The following is an 18,875-nucleotide window of genomic DNA, read 5'->3' on the forward strand; positions in this document are numbered from 1 at the left end:
TTTGGTATAAAATATTTTATTTTAAAGCTATGAAAATTTAAAAATATATATTTAATGTTTCTCTTCACAGAACATTTTCTATTTCATAACATTAGAGGTCTGCTTTTCCTAGCCCACCTGAATTTTATTCAAGACATTTACAGACAGTTCTTATTACTATCATTTTTAAAAACCCCAGCATTACAGGACACTGTACTAACTGAGATGTTTTATTATCAGGATTAATTTAACCTATAGATTTTTAATGAAGCCAGAAAAAGCAATTATTTTCTGATGATTCAGAATTTCATATTTCTTGAAGCATGTCTGTGGATGACCACTTCTTCATTTGTTACCTGCAGCATGGCACCTTCCTGCCAAAGGGAAAAAAAAAAATAAAAGTGTATCTGAAGAGGTTTATCATGTATGTCTATCCATATTACCTATGGAGAACTTCAGCAGTTTCAAAAATAAGCAATTCATTAGTTTGCAGAACACAAAAAAGGAACACACCTTTGGTTAGTTGTATATCTGTTCTTTGGGTGTGCAGCCTGTTTCAGGCAAGGAAACCAATACAAAAAATAAACTAGGGACTATATTCTACCAATTAACACATGCTGAATAGCGTATCATGTAAAATCTTTCTGATTTCAATGAGAAGAGTCTAAGGGTGACAGAATCTGACACTAAGATTTATTAGCTGTAAGAACTACGAGACAGTGGAAACCTCAGTATCCTAGCCAAACTCCAATTTAGGTAATAACATTCTGCATAATTTTATATCTAAAATTCCACCTTTAGTTACAATTGAAGACATTTTCACTTGTCCTCCTAAAGAAATACTATGCAGCGTTAAAGAAGAATGGATGTCATTCCTTACTAGAGGTAGATGCATTTCAGTAGTGAAAAAAATTCTCTATTATATAACAATCTAAAGTTACTTGGGATCCTTCAGGGTGCAATGTGCTATATAAAATACTGAAGCCAGAACAGAAAGATGCAGTACATTTCACTTCCAACTGCATAACACTACTGTACAACTGCTCTAACCTCACTGCACTTGTAACCATCAAAATCCCAAAGAAAAATAAAAAGGATGCGAAGTGTAAAGAAAGTTTTATAATTTAATTAACTTGTGACCTACCATTTTAACTACCAACACGGGATATGGAACCCTTGCAAAAACTTTACTAACGGACACTTGCAGGTCTCATTTTTCAACTGTAGCAGTGTACAGTAGCAGCAGTCTATGCTTGTCGATGGCTCATATCAAAGCTAGATTCCAGTAGGAAAAAAATATGTTAAGTAGCTGAAATTTAAAAACACATACGTCAAAATTTAATACAAGAAAAAAAAAAAAAGATAGGATTCACAACATTCTCTTCAGTTGGTAATGGTTAACTCAATTCATTGCTATGTTAAACTACATATAATAACCACTATACTGAAAGAGACTGTCATATAGTATTAGTTTCTTGTTTTTGGAACATTAAGAAAGGAAAAAGTAAATAAGATCTTACCTAAAGAAGTTTAACTGAAGCTTAGAACTATTTTGCTCTACACCCTCAGCCTTCGTTGGCATCCTTATAAAACTACGGTAGTTAAAGCTTTGCAGAAATACAGCGCAGCTTTTTAAGACTGGCTGAACTTAGTGCCGTTTTCAAGAGTTCTCTTGTACTAGACCTGTGTCCCTGGAAGAGTACCTCGCTGGGGATATTTCCTTTCCTTGCCATTGAAGAAGCAGCATCTAAAAGATCTAAAAAGGTGTTTCTCCTTGCAGAGATATCCCTTAAGTTATCTAGATATTTTAAACCTGATAATTTACAGACAACATACTTTTTCTGACCAGCATTTAATTTTACATGTACAACAACAGCTTTGTATTATTTGTGGGACCTTATACTACCCACTCCTTGCCTTATTTTACAATATATGTATATATATATATATATTTTTTTTTTAAAAAAAAAATCTATAATTACACAGTATTTCCTTTAGAATTATTTTATTAAATCAAATGTACAACAGCTTCTTAACTCTACACACGCACTTAAATTTTTTTTAAAAGGAAAACGTTATGTCTTATTACACCATGATCCTGGCTAATAGCTTTTCAAAACTTTGAGAAAAATCTTAAAAAAGGTTTCACATGTCACCTGAAACTTACAAATTTAACATTATCAAAGGAATGCTTCTACACTCTTACAAAGACCACTAGAAAGAAACAACAATTAAAAAGCTAAGAAACTGTCTCAGGCATTTTTACAGTCCTTCCTCCACAGTAAGGTAATGTTATTAAATAATCCAATCCATTCACAAAATGGCTCTCTGCATCTGCTCTGGTGTCTTCTGCCATATCACTGCATATTTATGCATGACTGAGTAAGTGTTTCCTTAACATTGTTATTTCGATAACCTGAAGCTGTTCTGTTACCTCTGGGCTCTCATCCTCTCCTATTTATACAGTGAAGCCTGTTTCAACAGAAGTAAAGAGTAAAAAATAGGTTATGAAATTATCCATCTAATGAATTTTTAAAGGAAAGATAATATGATCCTAAAAAGCTTTTACTCCTGCAGCTAAGTCTCAAGAAATACTGCAATTTTTGTGCTTATAAAGATACTTACCCATGGCAAGTTTGCAGAAGCTCAGTAACGGCTCCTCCCTCCATATCCACCACTTCCTCCACTGCCTCCTGGACCATAGTTTCCTGCATTTGTGGAACAACAGGACAGAGGACATTTACATCTTTATTTTTTAAACCCAGACGTTTATTGTATATTTACAAGATTATAATATTCAGTTTAATTCAAGATGACAATGTGCGCACCACCTTGAATATAAAGCTAACATGTAATTGTCCTCTGAGAGATTGTCCCCCAAGAACTGCCATGATAATCACATTTTGAAAACAAAACAACATTCTTGCAAGAGAAATTTCAATGGTTTAAACATATAATCAAATAAGGAAATTAACGCTGCATTCCTGGGGCCTGATCCTGCAACGTGTATTATGTTGGTACATCAGTCTATCCACACACTACACCTTACAGAAAACTGGTCTGAAGTAAATTTCCCTTTGTGTGCTTTGCACATGTAAAGCATTACTACTTAGAAGCTGATGACCAAAAAGAGAAAAAGGCAGAAATATTATAGTGACCCCAATATGGGTGAGAGAAAGAACAAAAAGTTTAGCTGAGAGTAGGGAGTTGGTGGTAATTACTACTATAGTAAATAATTCGTTCACATTGCTCTAATGCTAAGGGATGTAAAGAGGAGGCTTATTTGATAAAAAATTAACCCCACTGCCAAAAAACTAACTATTGTCTGACTGATATTACATCCTTTTCATATTTTACAAAACAAATAGACAATGTGCATGAACTTAGTATCCTAAAACTAACTCTATATTGACCAGACCACTGAGAGTTCATACCTGACCCAAGTACAATTGGTAAACAAAACGATTAGTAAATACACACACTTAAACACAAAAAAACTTAACTGGTTCCTGCTTTGAGAAAACTGGTCTTCACACCAAATAGTGATATTGCAGTTTGAAATCATACTATTTTAATGCTGACAATTTATTTTCTCTTTTGGGCACACTCACAGAACCATTACCACTCTTTGCACTATTGGTTATTAGCTCTAAAATTCTGCTGGCAAGTGGGATTTACAAAAAACTAGGCAGCAATTCTCTAGAGAAGTTAACTGGTTCGTGTCCCCTGGTCTCTACAAAAGGATCAAAAGGCCACTGAAAAGTTTGGTCCCAATTCAACCCATGACATATACAATACCTCCACCATATGGTCCCCCCATGTTCCTGCTACCACCAAAATTTCCACTCTTCATTGGACCATAGTTTGAGGGCTGTTGGTTATAGTTTCCAAAATCATTGTAGTTTCCACTTCCATAATTGCCTATATGATTGACACAAAAAGAGCTAAACGTAAGAATTTCTCTATTACAAACCTAACAAATCAAGACTCAAAAAAGGGTAAGAGGAATGTCTGTCACTAAAGTCAATTATTTTTCTTCACTGACTACAGAAAATAGCATACTGGTTTTGACACCACTTATGAAGTAAAATGTTCTCAAGTCGATAATCTTGCTCAGGCTAGTCCAAAACTAAAAAAAACCAACAACTTTCAGTTAAATGTTTTAAGCAAATGTATTACCTCCTCCATAGTTGTCATAACCACCTCCGTAGCCCCCACCCTGGTTGCCATATCCAGGTCCTCCACCACCATATCCTCCTCTTCCTCCTCCATAACCAGGACTACCTCCAAAATTGCCACCTATTATGAAATAAGCCTTTAAATAGTAACTTTACATTATAAATGTCAGTTGTACTATTCCTCAGATCACACAGTGTTCTGCTAAGACTAAGATTTTAGTTTTCTTCAGCATCAGTCTACTGAAGGACAAAAACGCCAACAGGAAGTTTTGAAGGGCGATTTCTACAAATAGAAAATTTTAAAGCTATATATTCCCCCTTTACTGTTTATTTTAATCTTAGGCAAAAACTACAGTCAGACTAGAAATGTTACCAATGCATGATATTTAGATCAAAGAGACATGGTTTTTCTTTATATAAATCCTGCATTTTTCAGAAAGCTGATTAGTTTAGGAAAGCGCTGCTGAGCGACACTGAGCTTCAGTTAATACTAAATTTTCAAGTTTCTAAGAAGTCACTAACTTTCTTTACCAGTTCTTTTGACAGATTTTCTGCACAAAGTCATAAAGGAACAGTATACAAAGGAAAAACTCAGTGCAAGACGTGATTTTTTACTAGGGTGAAGGCTTTGAGTCTGTGGTTCAGGAGTGGGGGAGGAAAGTGTACATAAATGAGCCATCAGGATGAACTAATTACTTTGAGTAGCGTGGCAAAAGTATTATATACTTCCAAATGAGAAACATGGATTTGAATGCAAGAAGGCCTTAGGGAAAACCACCAGACTGGCTATGCTTGCATACATTTATCAGCAAGTGCAGGTCTTTAGGTGTAGCATAATTCAGCACTCGAGTGAGATAGCCAAAAATAGGGCTGAAAAAGAGAATGAGAAAAACCTGCGGAAAGAAACCAGGTTCAGGGACAGGAGATGAGGGACATATGGTAAACCACACAGTTAAAGACCAAGGATTAAAACAAATCAGCAGTTATTTATTGTTCTTGAACCACATCAACATGGCTCTATTGCTTAAGATAATTAGTAACAGAAAATATAGAACCTTGTCAAAGTATGAGAAGTTACAAAAACCCACCAGCCTATACTAACCTCCTGGTCCTCCACCATATCCATTGTATCCATCACCAAATCCACGACCACTTCCATATCCATCTATTGAAAATAAGTATTTGTTTTAGTTCATCTGTACGGGACTAGAAAAAAGTTTACTCAATAATGAGCTGGAGTTTTTTTAAAATATATAAAGATGCTTTAAATTTTTAAAATTGAGATGACAAATTAAAAAAACAAAACCACCTCACAAAAACCAGTTTATTTTCAAACCTACAAATACATGCAGATGCTGTGTGTATGACCCTTTCAAAAACTGGTGTCTCTCTTGCAGGAGAAACATAATACTCTAAACACAGATCATGAAATTTCAACACTGTAAACTGCTGTATTCATCTGACACAGAAAATTCAAAATCTTACAGTAGTTTCCAAACTGCAACTAATCTTCTTTAAGAATAAATAAGATCATTTTGAGGACTGGTATTTCTTGCACTTAATTTGGGCCCACCCCCTTTTTAAAAAAAAAAGAGAGAGACCCACAGCCATTTCTAAGGGAGTATATATGAGAAAAGTATAATAGACTTAAAATATTTTAAGCTTTCTGTTCATTTGGATTATTTCAATGTACAACTTCAGACATATGCACCCTAAACCAAGAAATACGCACACGTCAGAAACAAGGCATACATCCATCACCTTAAATAATCTTCTCTTAAAAAAAGAGCTGCATTTCTGAACTTGAACTGAAGATTGGCAACCAGGAAGCTACTATCTTGACAATTATCTATACTTAAAAGCCCACTCTAAAATTGTAATAATTTACTCTGGCAATGTTATATTACTTCGTATACAGTCTCTAAAATGGACCATTTTTGCTTTTTTCTTTACAAAACAACTTCTGATTAGTTCAGACAAGGTCACAGTGCTTCTTTGTATTGTGAACTAACATCTCAATAAAACTGACTTCATACATTTATTCTGATTCGTTTCCATTGTGTTATTTCTAATCACAAAAGGTTAGTTTTATCATATTAAGAGGTTTTTATTAGTCTTTCCTAAAAGAAAAAGTTTTTTTGTTGCCAATAATGCAGTAGATGGTAGTAACCTACAGAGCAAACTGAAATCCAAAACACATATGATAAGCCTGGTAGACTTACCAGATCCTCCTCTGAAGTTGCTTCCTGGTCCTGGACCAAAGTTGCCACCACCTCCACGTGAATCCCCAAAGCCAAAGTTACCTAGGATGATTTTAGATTCCTGTAAGTATGTATCATAGGAAAACTGAACCTAAGAGCATAAAGTGAAACTCAAATACCTCCTCTTCCACTTCTAGAACTTTGAACTTCTTGCATTTCTTGTCTAGATAAAGCTTTTCTTACTTCTGCATTATGGCCATTGATGGTGTGGTATTTCTGCACTGTAAATAAAAAAGAGAAATTACATGCAATAAACATTGCTTCTAGAGTTTAACTCAGGAATGGCTACATTGTCAAAGAAAATTAATTTTTCCTCCTCATTTTTGCAATACCAATTCCAATCATCCAGAAGTTTAAGTTATAAAGATGACATGATAATTTCAGGTAGTATTATTGCACGCTCCATCAAATTTATTAGTGGAAGATCCAAACTAAGGCCTTGTTCCTACAAACATTTATGCATGTAAGTAATCCAATTAAATTTAAAAACTTACTCACACGCTTAAGTGTTCTCTATATCGAGCCCTTAAGTAGCAATATTGTAAGATTAAATTGTGGAATGAAGTTTACTTACATACAATTTTATCCACAGGATCATGGTCATCAAATGTAACAAAGCCAAAACCTCTCTTTTTACCAGATTGTCTATCTGTAATTATTTCAATAGTGTCAATTTTCCCATATTCCTCAAAATAATCTCGAAGGTGGTGTTCCTCAGTATCTTCCTTAATTCCACCAACAAACAGCTTTTTCACAGTAACATGAGCACCAGGTTTTCCAGATTCCTTGAAAGAATTAAAAAAAATTTTTTTCGAGAGTTTTGCATATGAACTCTTTATCATGATCTTAAAGACAGTCAACTTGAAATATAATCAATTTTAAGAAGTGAGTTTATAATGTCTTTTGGTAAACCATATTATCTGGAATGCCTCTGCCTTTTTTTTATTTTACAATCATTTTAAAGCAACTACCTCTGGTTGCTACATGAAAAGCTCTAAACAAGCAAGAGAGGAACAGACTATGCTACAGAAAGAATGAAAATGGATTATACATGAGATATAATCAAAGTATAAAGTTACACATTATAGATAGATAGATAAAACTGAATTAGGAGAAATCTCACATTTACTTGCAATAGCAGCAAGTAACAAATTTTCAGGCAGAACTGTGATCTATAAGCTGACTGGGTCCTTTTAATTTTATCCAACTGTATTCAAATTTCAGACAACTTCAGTTAATTTGTCTGCCTATTTTTTAAGTGCCAGGTAACTTTAGGTGAAATCCTGGCCCCACTGAAGTTACTAGCAAAACTCCCATTGTCTTCAGTGGTGCCAGAATCTCATCCTTTATCTCTAGTCCCAAAAAGAACAGCTCCCCAAATGCTTCTTCTTTGACTAGGAAATGCAACCTGAAACAGTAGGGATCTTTGATATTTAAGCCCCCACCAATAGAACAGTCACTCAATCTAAAAAGCTGAAATGGCTTCTGTCAATCAAGTCCTAAATTCAAACTGGCAGAAGTCAACCTCTGCAATGTGTACTGCTGTAAAGCTTCTAAAAATGGTAAGACAAAGAAGAAAGAAAAAGGAAAAAGGCATGTGTCCATAACTATGAGCATCTTAATTACATCAGTAAGCACTGAAATGTTTATCAGTAAGAATAAGCTAGTTTCACACCAAATCAGACACATTAATCTTTCATAACGTAAAAAGCCTCTTTGCTTTTCAATACTTTGCTCACCTCTCTGGCTACTGCTCGTTTTGGCTCAACTACCCTTCCATCAATTGAGTGAGGTCTTGCAGCCATGGCTGCATCAACTTCAGCCATGGAGGAGAATGTTACAAAACCAAATCCTCTCGATCGTTTGCTTGCAGGATCCCTCATCACCTGCAAAAGCAAATCAGGAAGTTTTATTGTTCCACTACTAAGTTTTCATACTACCACTACAGCCAAGTATAAGTAAGGCCCTTAATTTTCAGTTTGGGAAATTTTTCAGTAAAAATTTCCCAGTTTTACGAACACTATTAGGTTTTTAATCAATTTTCACCTAAATTTTGGACCACTCAAGTACATGAAAATATTCATTACGTTAAGAAAATGTAATACATTACATTAGGTAGATGTGTTACTAATAAAAAAGTCTAAGGGTGGGTCTACCCTACAGGGGCACAGCTATGGTGCTACAGCTGTGCCACTATAGCGCCTTAGTGCAGATGCTTCCTACATCAACCAAAGGATTTTTCCATCTATGTTGTTAATATACCTCTCCAAAAAAGGGGTAGCTAGGTTGATGAAAGAATTCTTCCATTGACCTACCTGCATCTACAGTGGAGATTAGGTCAATGTTTCACAGGGCGTAAAATTTCACACACCCTGAGCGATGTAGTTAAGTTGGTCTAATTTTCAGACATAGACCAGACTTTAGAGTAAATGTGAAGCTGTCTGTTAAAGTAAGGCAATGTAGTGGAAGATTAAACACATGCCTGTGTGTGTGTATGTTCAAGTCCTTAAAAAAAATAAAATAAAAAAAATGCGCCAGAACCTTCCGGCTCCACCAACCCACTCCAAATGGAGACTAAACCTGCTTTTACTTTAGAAACACATGCATGTCTATTTTTTCCTCCCCCCACCCCCATCCTCCTATCCTGCAAAGTTAACCCAAAAAACTGAAGTTGGGGGTAAAAATTGGTGCAAAAACATTATTTTTTGTAAAGGACATCAGATTTCCGGGAAAATTTACAACCAAAGAAAAACCAAAAGTAATGGGCCGTGGGCATACGTCTTCATATCTTTAATTTAGATTTTCTTTGCTTTATACACAAATGCAGGTGTTTGAACCCAGTTACCCATACTGATTAAATTAAGTATTTGAATTGTATAATTCTGCATTACAGAAGTGAAAACTTGGCGTTACTCTCCATCATGCATATTGTTCATGAAATTGCTGACTTCAACTGCAATTTATACATAAAGCTTTTTAAACATTTGACATGAAGTATACAGGGATCAACTAGATGCTTCCATTTGCCCTCATAAAAACAATTAAAGACAGTACAGTTAAGACAAAGGAACTCTACCCTTCCCAACATACATAATACGAAATCAACTTGTGGACCTCCTGCAAAAAGGCATGCTGAGGCCACGAGCCTCAGGTATCTGGGTTAAGTAAGTATTCACCAATTTATATTTTCAGTAAAAATTGTAAATACGTCAACATATATCACAACAGTAATCTACTATTACAAATACTTCAGAAAATGGCAAGAAATTTTATGAAGTTGTAAAGTCCACATTATCAGCATAAATTAGCACATGCAACTTACCACACAGTCTGTAAGTTTCCCCCATTGCTCATAGTAGTTCCTCAAACTTTCTTCTGTTGTTTCAAAGCTCAAGCCACCAATGAATAGTTTGCGAAACTGCTCCTTTTCTCTCTAATTCAGAGAATATAGTATTAATGTCATTTGCAATTCTCCCATAGTACTGTCTGAGAAGACTTAGTCTGACATTAGGCATGTTCAGAAATGTCAATGAATATTCATTTTCAACAAAAAAATTGTGATTATTTGAAGTTCTATTATTGCCATTCATTCAATACAGACCCATATATTATAAAGGTAGCGCTTGACAATTTTTGTTTTTCAAAATTACCTTCCTTCACCTTAGAAATATATTGAAAATGAAAATTAGATTTTAAGTAATCTTAGAACTGGAGAAGTACCCTCTGAAACACCATCAAGTTTTCCTCCCTGCAATAGCATCTTCGTTAAAAAAAAGATTATAATTGATGAGCTGTGTTCTCTTTACAGTAACTCCTCACTTAACATAGTTATGTTCCTGAAAAATGCAACTTTAGGCAAAACAACGTTAAGCAAATCCAATTTTCCCATAAGAATTAATGTAAGTGAGGGGGTTACGTTCCAGGGAAATTTTTTTCACTAGACAATAGATATACATACACACACTCACACACTATAAATTTTAAACAAACAATTTAATACTGGTACGCAGTGATGATGATTGTGACGCTTGATTGAGGTGGAGCAGTCAGAGGGTGGGATATTTCCCAGGGAATGCCTTACTGGGAAATGATGAACTAGCAACTGGCTGAGCCCTCAAGGGTTCACTCTCTCTACAAGGCAGCAGGAAAGGGAGGGAGGGGAGACAGCATCGCAGATAGAGACAGATCCACACACGCTGCGTGTGTGTGTGTGTGTGGTGCATTTCCCCTTTAAGTATACCGACCCTACTCTTAAGTACACTGCTTTCTGTATTAGATCAGCTTGTGAGACCGCTGCTGCTGCCAGCAAGCTCTCTCCATCCTAAGCCCTGTCGTGTGTGTCCCTTGCTCTACGGAAGACTGGGTAAGCGGGGTGCAGAAGCAGGGAGACATACTGACATTAGCCCCCCTCTTCCTCCCCTCCCCCCTGCACAGCAAAGCAGGAGTCTTGGGGAGAAGCTCCAAGGCAGAGAGGGCAGGAGCAGCGCAGGATCAGGCCCCAAGTAGGAAGCAGCTTACTATTTCTTTCTTCATTTTATCTGAACGACTCTTAAAGAAATAGATACATGTCTATTTCAACATTTGCCGTTGAGGTCTATTTTGTAATCAAAAGAGGTTTTAAAGTTGCAGCCATGGCTATCCCAGGCAAAACTTATTCAAAACAAATAAAATTTAAAAAAGGAGACTACGTATTCTGAACTAGCATTATAAACATAGGCCAACTCTTACTTGACACATACTCAGTTTAAAAAAAAAAAATCCACCCCACCTTTAAAAATCAGGCATACAATAAAGGAAGTGGCTATTTTAGAGTAAGATACGGGGGCTGTTTTCTAGGGAAATTATATAAAGGCAAACAGATTTTGTTTTGCCGTTCTAAACAGCAGTAAGCGGTCATACAATATAGTTTTTTTAAAAAAAAACTATTTACACCTGCTTTTCAATAAAGATCTAGTTTTTAGAAAGGCAAATTTATCTTTTGCTAGTCAGGTGATTAAGGCCATCAGAAAACTAAGGTATGTACCGGGGTGGCCAAACCAAGGGTACATCCACACCACCTGCCGGCTAGCAATCGATCTATCGGGGATCAATTTATCGTGTCAATCCCCGAACACGCTCCCCATCGACTCCAGAACTCCGCTAGGGCGAGAGGCGGAAGCAGAGTCAACTGGGGAGCCACGGCTGTGGCTCCGGAGCCATGAGGAAGGGAGGTAAGTTGATCTAAGATATGCAATTTCAGCTATGAGAGGAGTGCAGCTGAAGTTGACACATCTTAGATTGATTTCCCCCCAGTGTAGACCAGACTCAAGGGTTGCAAGCTGCATGCATCTCTTTTGCACTAAGGGCAGCTTGCTGAGAGCCACCTATCCTCCACCTACCAGACCAGGGCTTCAGCCCTGCGGGAAACACATGCCAAGGCTCAGGGCTTCTGTAGGAGTGGGGTTCAAGCAGGTACGCCTGGCTCTTGAACTTCTGAAAATTACAGTATGTGACTCAAAGGGTCAGAAAGTTTGGCCACCCCGGTACATAGTATATTAAATATTGTATGATACTAAAGCAGCAATATATAAAGAAGAATAAAAGCAAATTATCTTAAAATGGCCAACAGCTGAAGTTTATTAAATCAGGGACAATTTTCACTGTGTGTACTATGTCAAGCATGATGGTACCATGATCCTGACTGAGATGTCATGATGCTACCATAATACAAATAGCTAAAAGTTATGAAGAGCTCAATTAACAGCTGAAGAGTTTATTATGAAACTGGAGAAGAATCATTACCTTGGAAAGGAAGCAGCTATTAGCACAATTAGAAATTTTGAGTCAGTAAAACTTTCCAAAGCAGTTTACATCATCAAAAAGATGGAATGAATGCCTTGTCGCATTTGTTTGCCCTGATATTGGATACTTAATTATTCCCTCGCAAAATTCTGCTTACTCACTCACTTGGGTAAGTAATTTTGAAAGGCTAGATCCTTTTTTCTTTAGAATCATCATGTTTGGCATGAAGAGACACTTTTACTAATGATAAATTTTGGGAATACCGACCCATTTTAGTGGGTTACTTTTCAAGTCTTCAAAAACATGTCAAAAAAAGCACAATGGCTTGGTCAAATTTGTTCTAATACAGAATTTGTAAAAACTGAGGTTTTACATAAACAAAAAGTTGAAGTACGCGTGTACGTATTTTAATGGAAATAACTTCAAAAAGAAAAACCTCCTGCATATTTTATACCACCAACGCTGGAGCATTGGACTAGGGTACAATAACCTAATAATACTGACCAGAACCAGACTATTAACAAAAGCGTAGCTGGCTAATCTGTTTCACTATTCATGTTGAGAGAAAGAAAAGTCAGTCTAACAGGTAATCAAAAACTAACACTGAGCATTTGAAAAAATACTTAAGACACCACACAATTTTTTTTTTTGCTTAAATAGTTTTAAAAGCAGTATCCCCTTCAATTTATTTTCCAGTTGAATTTTTTCATTGAGCAATAAATGCTTCTTGATCTTGCCTAAAGACTTCCAAAGTGTGCCCCAATAGCTAAAAGAAATTATAGAAAGAATACCAAACCTGCTTTTGATATAGCTGCATATCCTGCTGCCTCTCTCAGGCTAGGTTTGCAACAATGATGTAAAAGTTACACTATTCAATTTTATCATTCTAGTTCCTTTACTGCACTGCTGCAAAGCCTGAAGAAAGCAGCAGCCACACACAGAGTCTTATCAAAAGCTGAGTCAGTACTAACCCACAGACCCCAAAAATCCTGATGTAGTTTTTTTTTTTTTTTTTTTACAATATTCGAGTTGCTAACAACCGAAAGAAAAGGAATGGGAAGATAAAGGACCTGGATCTACCATTAGTCAATGGGAATAATTGGGCCACTGCATGGTATGAGATATTTGCATAAACATTTTATTTTTCTCCAAGAACTCTCACCTCAAACTCTTAATGAGTGGGGGAAAGCAGAGTCAGTGTTTGGCAGAAATGGACTGCTAATGAAACTTAGATCAAATCGCTATCATTTGGCATGTAAGCAGACTACCAAAGCAGGTATTTTTAAATTACATATAATGGCAACAGATGATCTTCAGAAAGTATTTCAAGCCATGTAAATAATTACTATAATAAGCAGCATTGTTGTAGCCATGTTGGTCCTAGGACATCAGACACAAGACAACAGAAGTTGGTCCAATAAAAGATAGTCCCTCCCCACCTGGTCTACCTACTAGACTCTAGGCTATGAAACTTCTGGTGATCTGCAGAACACTCGGTAACTAGTTTCTTGCAAGACAGCTAAAATATATATATGTAATTTTGTAATATTTTCACAACACGAGCAATATGCTACTGAGACAAGAGGCAGCAGCATGACCAGGAAAGAAGAAGGGGTAGCCCAGTAAACAGCCTAATCCCCCTGTTAAACTGATGTTTGCACTAAGAAAGTTTGAGAACATTATATGCAAAGAACTGTTTCAGGAAGGGAAGAAGGCAGCAGCAAAAAGGCATCCTGTGACCTAAAATAAATTAAGCTGCAGTGCTAAAGTTTTCTTACTGTGACTACACACTTCAGTTAAGGATGAGCTACAGAAATAATATTCTGAAGTTTGCCACTGGAGTCTCAACTTTTAATTATTATGTGGTACATCAAAAACAACATGTCCCAAAGTACAGTATCGACTTGCTCAAGTACTTGACCCCATGCCATACCTTGGATGGCACATGGACTCAGCTTTGAGACTTCTGGGAGGAAGAAGGGCAGAGATTACTCTGATGACAGAAACACACTTTCCACTAGGGAGCTGTCGGCATAGCTACACTGGTCTAATGTTTGTCTAATGTAAAATCAAGGCCTAAGTGCCTTATATGGCAACTTAATAAACCCTTCAGGTAAAATCAAATACCACCAATTAATACCAAAGTTAACATTAATTGGTAGAAAATACACATGACACAAACCATCTGATGGTTTTCCCACCTTCTATTATAATCTTGGTGAAAACTCTTTATTTTTGTACAAAATTATAATAAAAGAATAGGATATAAGCGGTCTTTAGAGCTTTCCATAATGCATCTTCCCCGCACACGAATGATGAGTAAGATTTTGATGAGTAACTAGGAGTCTGCCCATTCTAAGACATTATGCGGACGACATGAGGGAATCTCCAAAGAGTGGGGAAATGTGAAACCTCTATTTGAGAAGATAGCGTCTAGTTACAAGAAATGTGTTTTACAGAACATCTGCAGAGGCAGGGGAAAAATGGCTCTAAACTGTTGCAAACTCGAGCAGGTTAAGACCGTAATAAGCAAAAATGGCGGCCAGAGTTAGAAGAGCGGGAGCTTCAGATCAGCATCCGAGAACTGCGTGCCCGCCAAAAAAAAAAAAATGAGCGCCGAGGGATGAGGCCCCTACGGGGCCGGGGGGCAGATTCCCCGGTCCCCCAACACCGCGCAACCTCTACTCAAAAGGAGCTAGTCATATTTGAATGCAAACCCAAGAGTCCTCCTCAGCGTCCCCACCCAACGCGGCAGCAGGACTGGCGCCGTAAAGGCCCGAGATCATCAGGCGCCGCGGCCACCATGTGGCGGTGCCGGGAGACTGGGGCAGCCGCGAGGAGACAGAAGAAAAATGGTTGCTGCTTGAGAGCGCGCGCCCACTCTGGGGAATGCGATGCCGCAATGGGAGAGGAAAATCTCCGGTCGGCCCCCAAGGGTCGGCTACAGCAGCTCCACCAGCCCTCCGCCCTTGGGACGAGGGCCCCGGCTACCCCAGCCCCAGCAGCGCCTCTCCCTCGAGCCGGAACAGAACTAACTACCGCCCTTCTCAGACAAGCCACCTGCTCCCAAACACCCCCCAACCCTTCCCGCCACGGAGAGGTACTGCGCCAGGGAACTGGGCTGCTCCTCTCCGTCGTTTCAAGGCGGAGTTTCATTGCCGCAGGGCCCGGCCGCCTTGCCTTCCCTCCCAGGCCCATTCACCCCCTCCCCCGTTACCGCTATTACCATTTGCGCCTCCCCGGCCTGATCCCGGCGCTTCGCGGGGCCAGAGAGAGACCCGGTTCGCTTACTGCCCTCCATGGTCACCCCTAGGGCGCACGCGGCTCGCTAGCGCAACGGGAGCTCGGTTAAACGGTCTGTCAGGCGGCTCTAGGACTCGCCTCCGCTTGCGCTGTTGCCGCAGCGTACACCCCCGCCTCCCTGTGCTGCGCACCAGCCCAACCGCCGCCGGCGCTTCCAGAACCTTCCTCCCCTCTAACGTCTCTGCTACGGAAAACCACCAAGTCTCGCCCACTGCGCCACCAAGCGCATCAACTAACGGGAAAGTTCCAACTACTAAACCTGCGCTAAAAGCGTACAGTTTTACGAATAAGTCTTTCATTACGTAAATGTACTAACTACTGCAAACCAAAACGCACCTTTCGCAGCTGTACAAGCTAAATTTGCACTATTTGCGTACCACAACCTCGTGGTCTACGTAACCCTGTTTGAGAATACGACTCAACCTTTCTACTAATGGCGGCCTTAACTGTTACGTACTTTTAAATGCATCGTCACGCAGTGGTCTACCCCTCGCTCCCCTTCCCACTCATAAATGTCTTCAGCTGTTTTGATCTCGAGTGGAATTAAACACCCCCCCGAGAAGGCCCGCAGTTCCGCGGAACGCTTCTTTATGTTTCGATAGCGTAGTAAAAACTCAGCAACTCCATTAGCAACGACTTTCTCCGGAAAGAGCCGAAGCAGGCGTCGTCGTGGACCTACTCCACTTCGGCACTTCTCGGAAAAAAACGAACAACGGCGGATCATGACCCGATCCACTTCGACCGTCTCCGGAAAGAGCCGAAACAGAAATCGTCACCTAAAATGGCCTCTTCGGCAATTTCTGGCAAAAAGCCGGAAAACCTCTCGTATCCGAGCAGAGCCGAAGCTTCTCGGCTCGGAGTCTGCTCCCGCTTCGGGTTTTTTCCGGAAATTGCCGAAGCTACCCGGAGACTGATCCTCGCAGCAAAAGAGATATAATTAGTCAAAGGCCCCCTTTTCCCCACCTGTGCTACAGACAGGGCCCAGCGGGACACACCCGGAGCGCGGCGAGTGCGCGCCCCCGAGATCTCCTTTGTTGGTGGGCTGGTCCCTTTTCCTCAGGCCGCCTGGGAGGAAGTGATTAAGTGGCCAAATTTTGGCGCCAGCACCGAGACGCCGCCAGCTGGGCCCAAGATCGAGCGAGAAGGGCAGACCCCGCAACAAAGGGTAAGTGCTGACCCCGGCTCGCCGGGGAAATGGCGCTTCGGCGGCCTCCCTCCCTCTTGCTGAGCTCAGTGGGGAAATGGCCGCGGTCTCCCGCCCGCCCTCGGGAAACAGGCCGCGTGGCCCCATCCTCCCCTACTGGGCAAAGGAGTGAAGCGCCCCGAGCTCCTCTACTGCCTCCCCTCACGCTCCCGCGCGGGAGCTACCTCGCCCCGACCAGCCCCACGTTCTCCCCAACCGAGCTGTGAGCTCCCAATCTCCGCTAACAGCCCCCTGGCCGACGCGGGGACTCTTCCCCGCCAGCTCTGCGCTCGGGCGCTTGGCCCGTCCAGGCTCGGAGCCGCGCCCCGGCAGGGGCCATTCGGCAGGCGGCCATAGCGCGCGCTCCTGGGCCCCGGGACTCACCCAATCGCTCTCTCTGTCTCCGCGAGGCATCTTGCTTCGCCCAGGCGCTCGCTGAGGCCGCGTCCCCGTGTTTCAAGCTGCTCTCTCGGAGAGAAGCCCTGGCTGGCCTCCCTCTCGCTCCCGCACTGGCGACACGGCGGCAGCAGCGGCAGAAGGCTGCAGCTAGCGTGTAGGCGGCGTTGTGCGCTGTGCCCTGCCGCCAGCTAGCGCGCAGTTCAGCACTCGCACCCCGCAGTAGCCGCCCTAGCCTCTGCCCCCACCCCCCTCAGATGTCGCTGCTGCTCAGTGCGCGCAGGGAGCAAGGAGGAGACGGGAAACCCGAGCCGCCGAGCACCATTGAAGTCTGTATCCTTCTCTCTTTCTCTCGCTTCCAATTTAACCTCGCCGTGAATTGGGCAGCGCCCCAAATCCCTTGCAGCTGTGCTCGTGTTTGGTGTAACTGCAGAAGTCCTGCCCCCCCGCCCAGCGCTGCCATCGTTGCCCGCCTTTAGCAGTCACCCCAGCTGAAGGGAAGTGGCGGCATTGGGCGGGAGAAAAGGGAGCTGAGCCCTGGGATCTGTAGTGGGTGCCTCTTTCCCGAGGTAGGCGGAAGGCTCCTGGGCCTCAGCATGGTACAATGCGAGGAGGGGGGGAGTGATTAGACGCTGGGGCTGGGGGGCAGCTTGGGGAGATGCAGCAGCACCCAGCGCGGAGTCTCAGCGGGCGCGTTCACTGCACAAAGCGGAGCCAGCCGCATGGGGAGTATTTTTTTCCGCGGTTCGCCTCGAGGCGCAATGGTCGTGCCTGGCGAGGGGGCAACGTGGCGCTGGGAAGGGGCCGTCGCTCGCTCTCTAGAGCGGCTGTGTGAAATGGTGGAGGGCAGCTTTGGGCAACGCACATGACTTGCCAGGGCTGGCTGTCGTGTGGCCGTAGCTGTTCCCACCCCCCACAAGGGGAAGAGCACGCAGGGCTTCCCCCTCTGTTGGGCTGTGGCTTGGCCCTACTCCGTGTTCGTCTCGTCCCGTTAGGACACCCAGGCCTTTTATGTGCACCCACCACAGGCCTGCCGCGCAGTCTTACCCTTCATTCCTCTACCACGGGCCTTTGTTTCCCTCCCTTCATCTCAGTGGAGACGAGATGAGGTGCCCAAGCGTAGCCCTTTGCCCCGCGCCCCCCTCCGCCCCCCGCCGGACTTGGCTACAATACCACCTCTCTGGCTGCTAGGGGATGAGAATTGGGCGGGACTGCTGAGTCAAAGGCCTCTTCTGGCCTTGAATGAAGGTTTCCCTTTGCCTTGCTCATTTTGTAGTTTGCAGGGATGGGTGGTGAAATCTGTGCCCAGAGGTGATTAATGTGAGAAACTGGGGGGGAAAGGGGTTGAGTTTGCTTCATCCAGACCATATGTTTATATAATCTATTTAGGTTAATGAAATGTATATTTCTTAATTAAGTATTTCAGTCTTCAGTGTACAATGTGTGCAATTTAGCACAGTTAATGTCTGCATTAGCCTTAACTCTTGCTTTCTGATCCTTAAGTTTGCAACATTACAGTTGTTTTAACATAATCTGCAGTTTATATGTATTTCCTGCTGTGTCAGGGTTACTGGTAACTCAGTACTATATTATGCTACAGATACTTAGCTGTTGCTAATTAAAATCTAACTTTTGCATCTTGAAAATGCTTTTAAATATCTCTTGGTTAACTGCTAGAATCTGAACACTTTTCCCATTGGGTTTAAGGAAATGTACATCTTAATGGTTCTCCCCACCTCTCTCTGAAATATCTCTGCCCTATGCTGCTGGAAGGACATTCTTGTAACCCTGCAT

At 41.2% G+C, this 18,875-nt stretch overlaps 2 protein-coding genes across 21 annotated transcripts in view; one reads left to right on the top strand and one right to left on the bottom strand.

Annotated features, from left to right (window-relative positions):
- Positions 1 to 17,252, bottom strand: HNRNPA2B1 (heterogeneous nuclear ribonucleoprotein A2/B1). 12 transcript variants are annotated; one of them, XM_032773825.2, is made up of 13 exons: positions 17,070 to 17,159; positions 9,741 to 9,851; positions 8,158 to 8,304; positions 6,993 to 7,203; positions 6,538 to 6,639; positions 6,380 to 6,460; positions 5,260 to 5,322; positions 4,159 to 4,278; positions 3,778 to 3,900; positions 2,605 to 2,687; positions 1,500 to 2,451; positions 1,124 to 1,254; positions 1 to 353 (listed from the first exon to the last, which is right to left on the bottom strand). In XM_032773825.2, the coding sequence occupies exons 1-10, from the start codon at positions 17,097 to 17,099 to the stop codon at positions 2,626 to 2,628; spliced, it is 1,050 nt and encodes a 349-aa protein (XP_032629716.1). In that variant the 5' UTR covers positions 17,100 to 17,159; the 3' UTR covers positions 1 to 353; positions 1,124 to 1,254; positions 1,500 to 2,451; positions 2,605 to 2,625. The 12 variants fall into 12 exon arrangements, with proteins under 12 accessions (XP_032629716.1, XP_032629711.1, XP_032629712.1 ...); XM_032773820.2 differs by lacking the exon at positions 17,070 to 17,159 and adding an exon at positions 15,634 to 15,816 and having other exon boundaries at positions 2,414 to 2,451; XM_032773821.2 differs by lacking the exon at positions 17,070 to 17,159 and adding an exon at positions 15,634 to 15,816 and having other exon boundaries at positions 1,124 to 1,288; positions 2,414 to 2,451.
- The window catches only part of CBX3 (chromobox 3), a 15,865-nt gene continuing 13,297 nt past the window's right edge, over positions 16,308 to 18,875 (top strand). For 2 of the 9 annotated variants that reach the window (XM_032773828.2, XM_032773832.2), the window contains exon 1: positions 17,332 to 17,410. In XM_032773828.2, coding sequence (XP_032629719.1) covers positions 17,339 to 17,410 — 72 coding nt within the window. In that variant the 5' untranslated portion in view covers positions 17,332 to 17,338. Of the gene's footprint in view, positions 16,668 to 17,331; positions 17,411 to 17,558; positions 17,651 to 18,637; positions 18,655 to 18,875 lie in introns of those variants that run through there. The other 7 variants (XM_032773831.1, XM_032773834.2, XM_032773836.2 and 4 more) reach the window with 7 other exon arrangements.

Source organism: Chelonoidis abingdonii, chromosome 2 (assembly GCF_003597395.2).
Source record: "Chelonoidis abingdonii isolate Lonesome George chromosome 2, CheloAbing_2.0, whole genome shotgun sequence".
NCBI lineage: Eukaryota > Metazoa > Chordata > Testudines > Testudinidae > Chelonoidis > Chelonoidis abingdonii.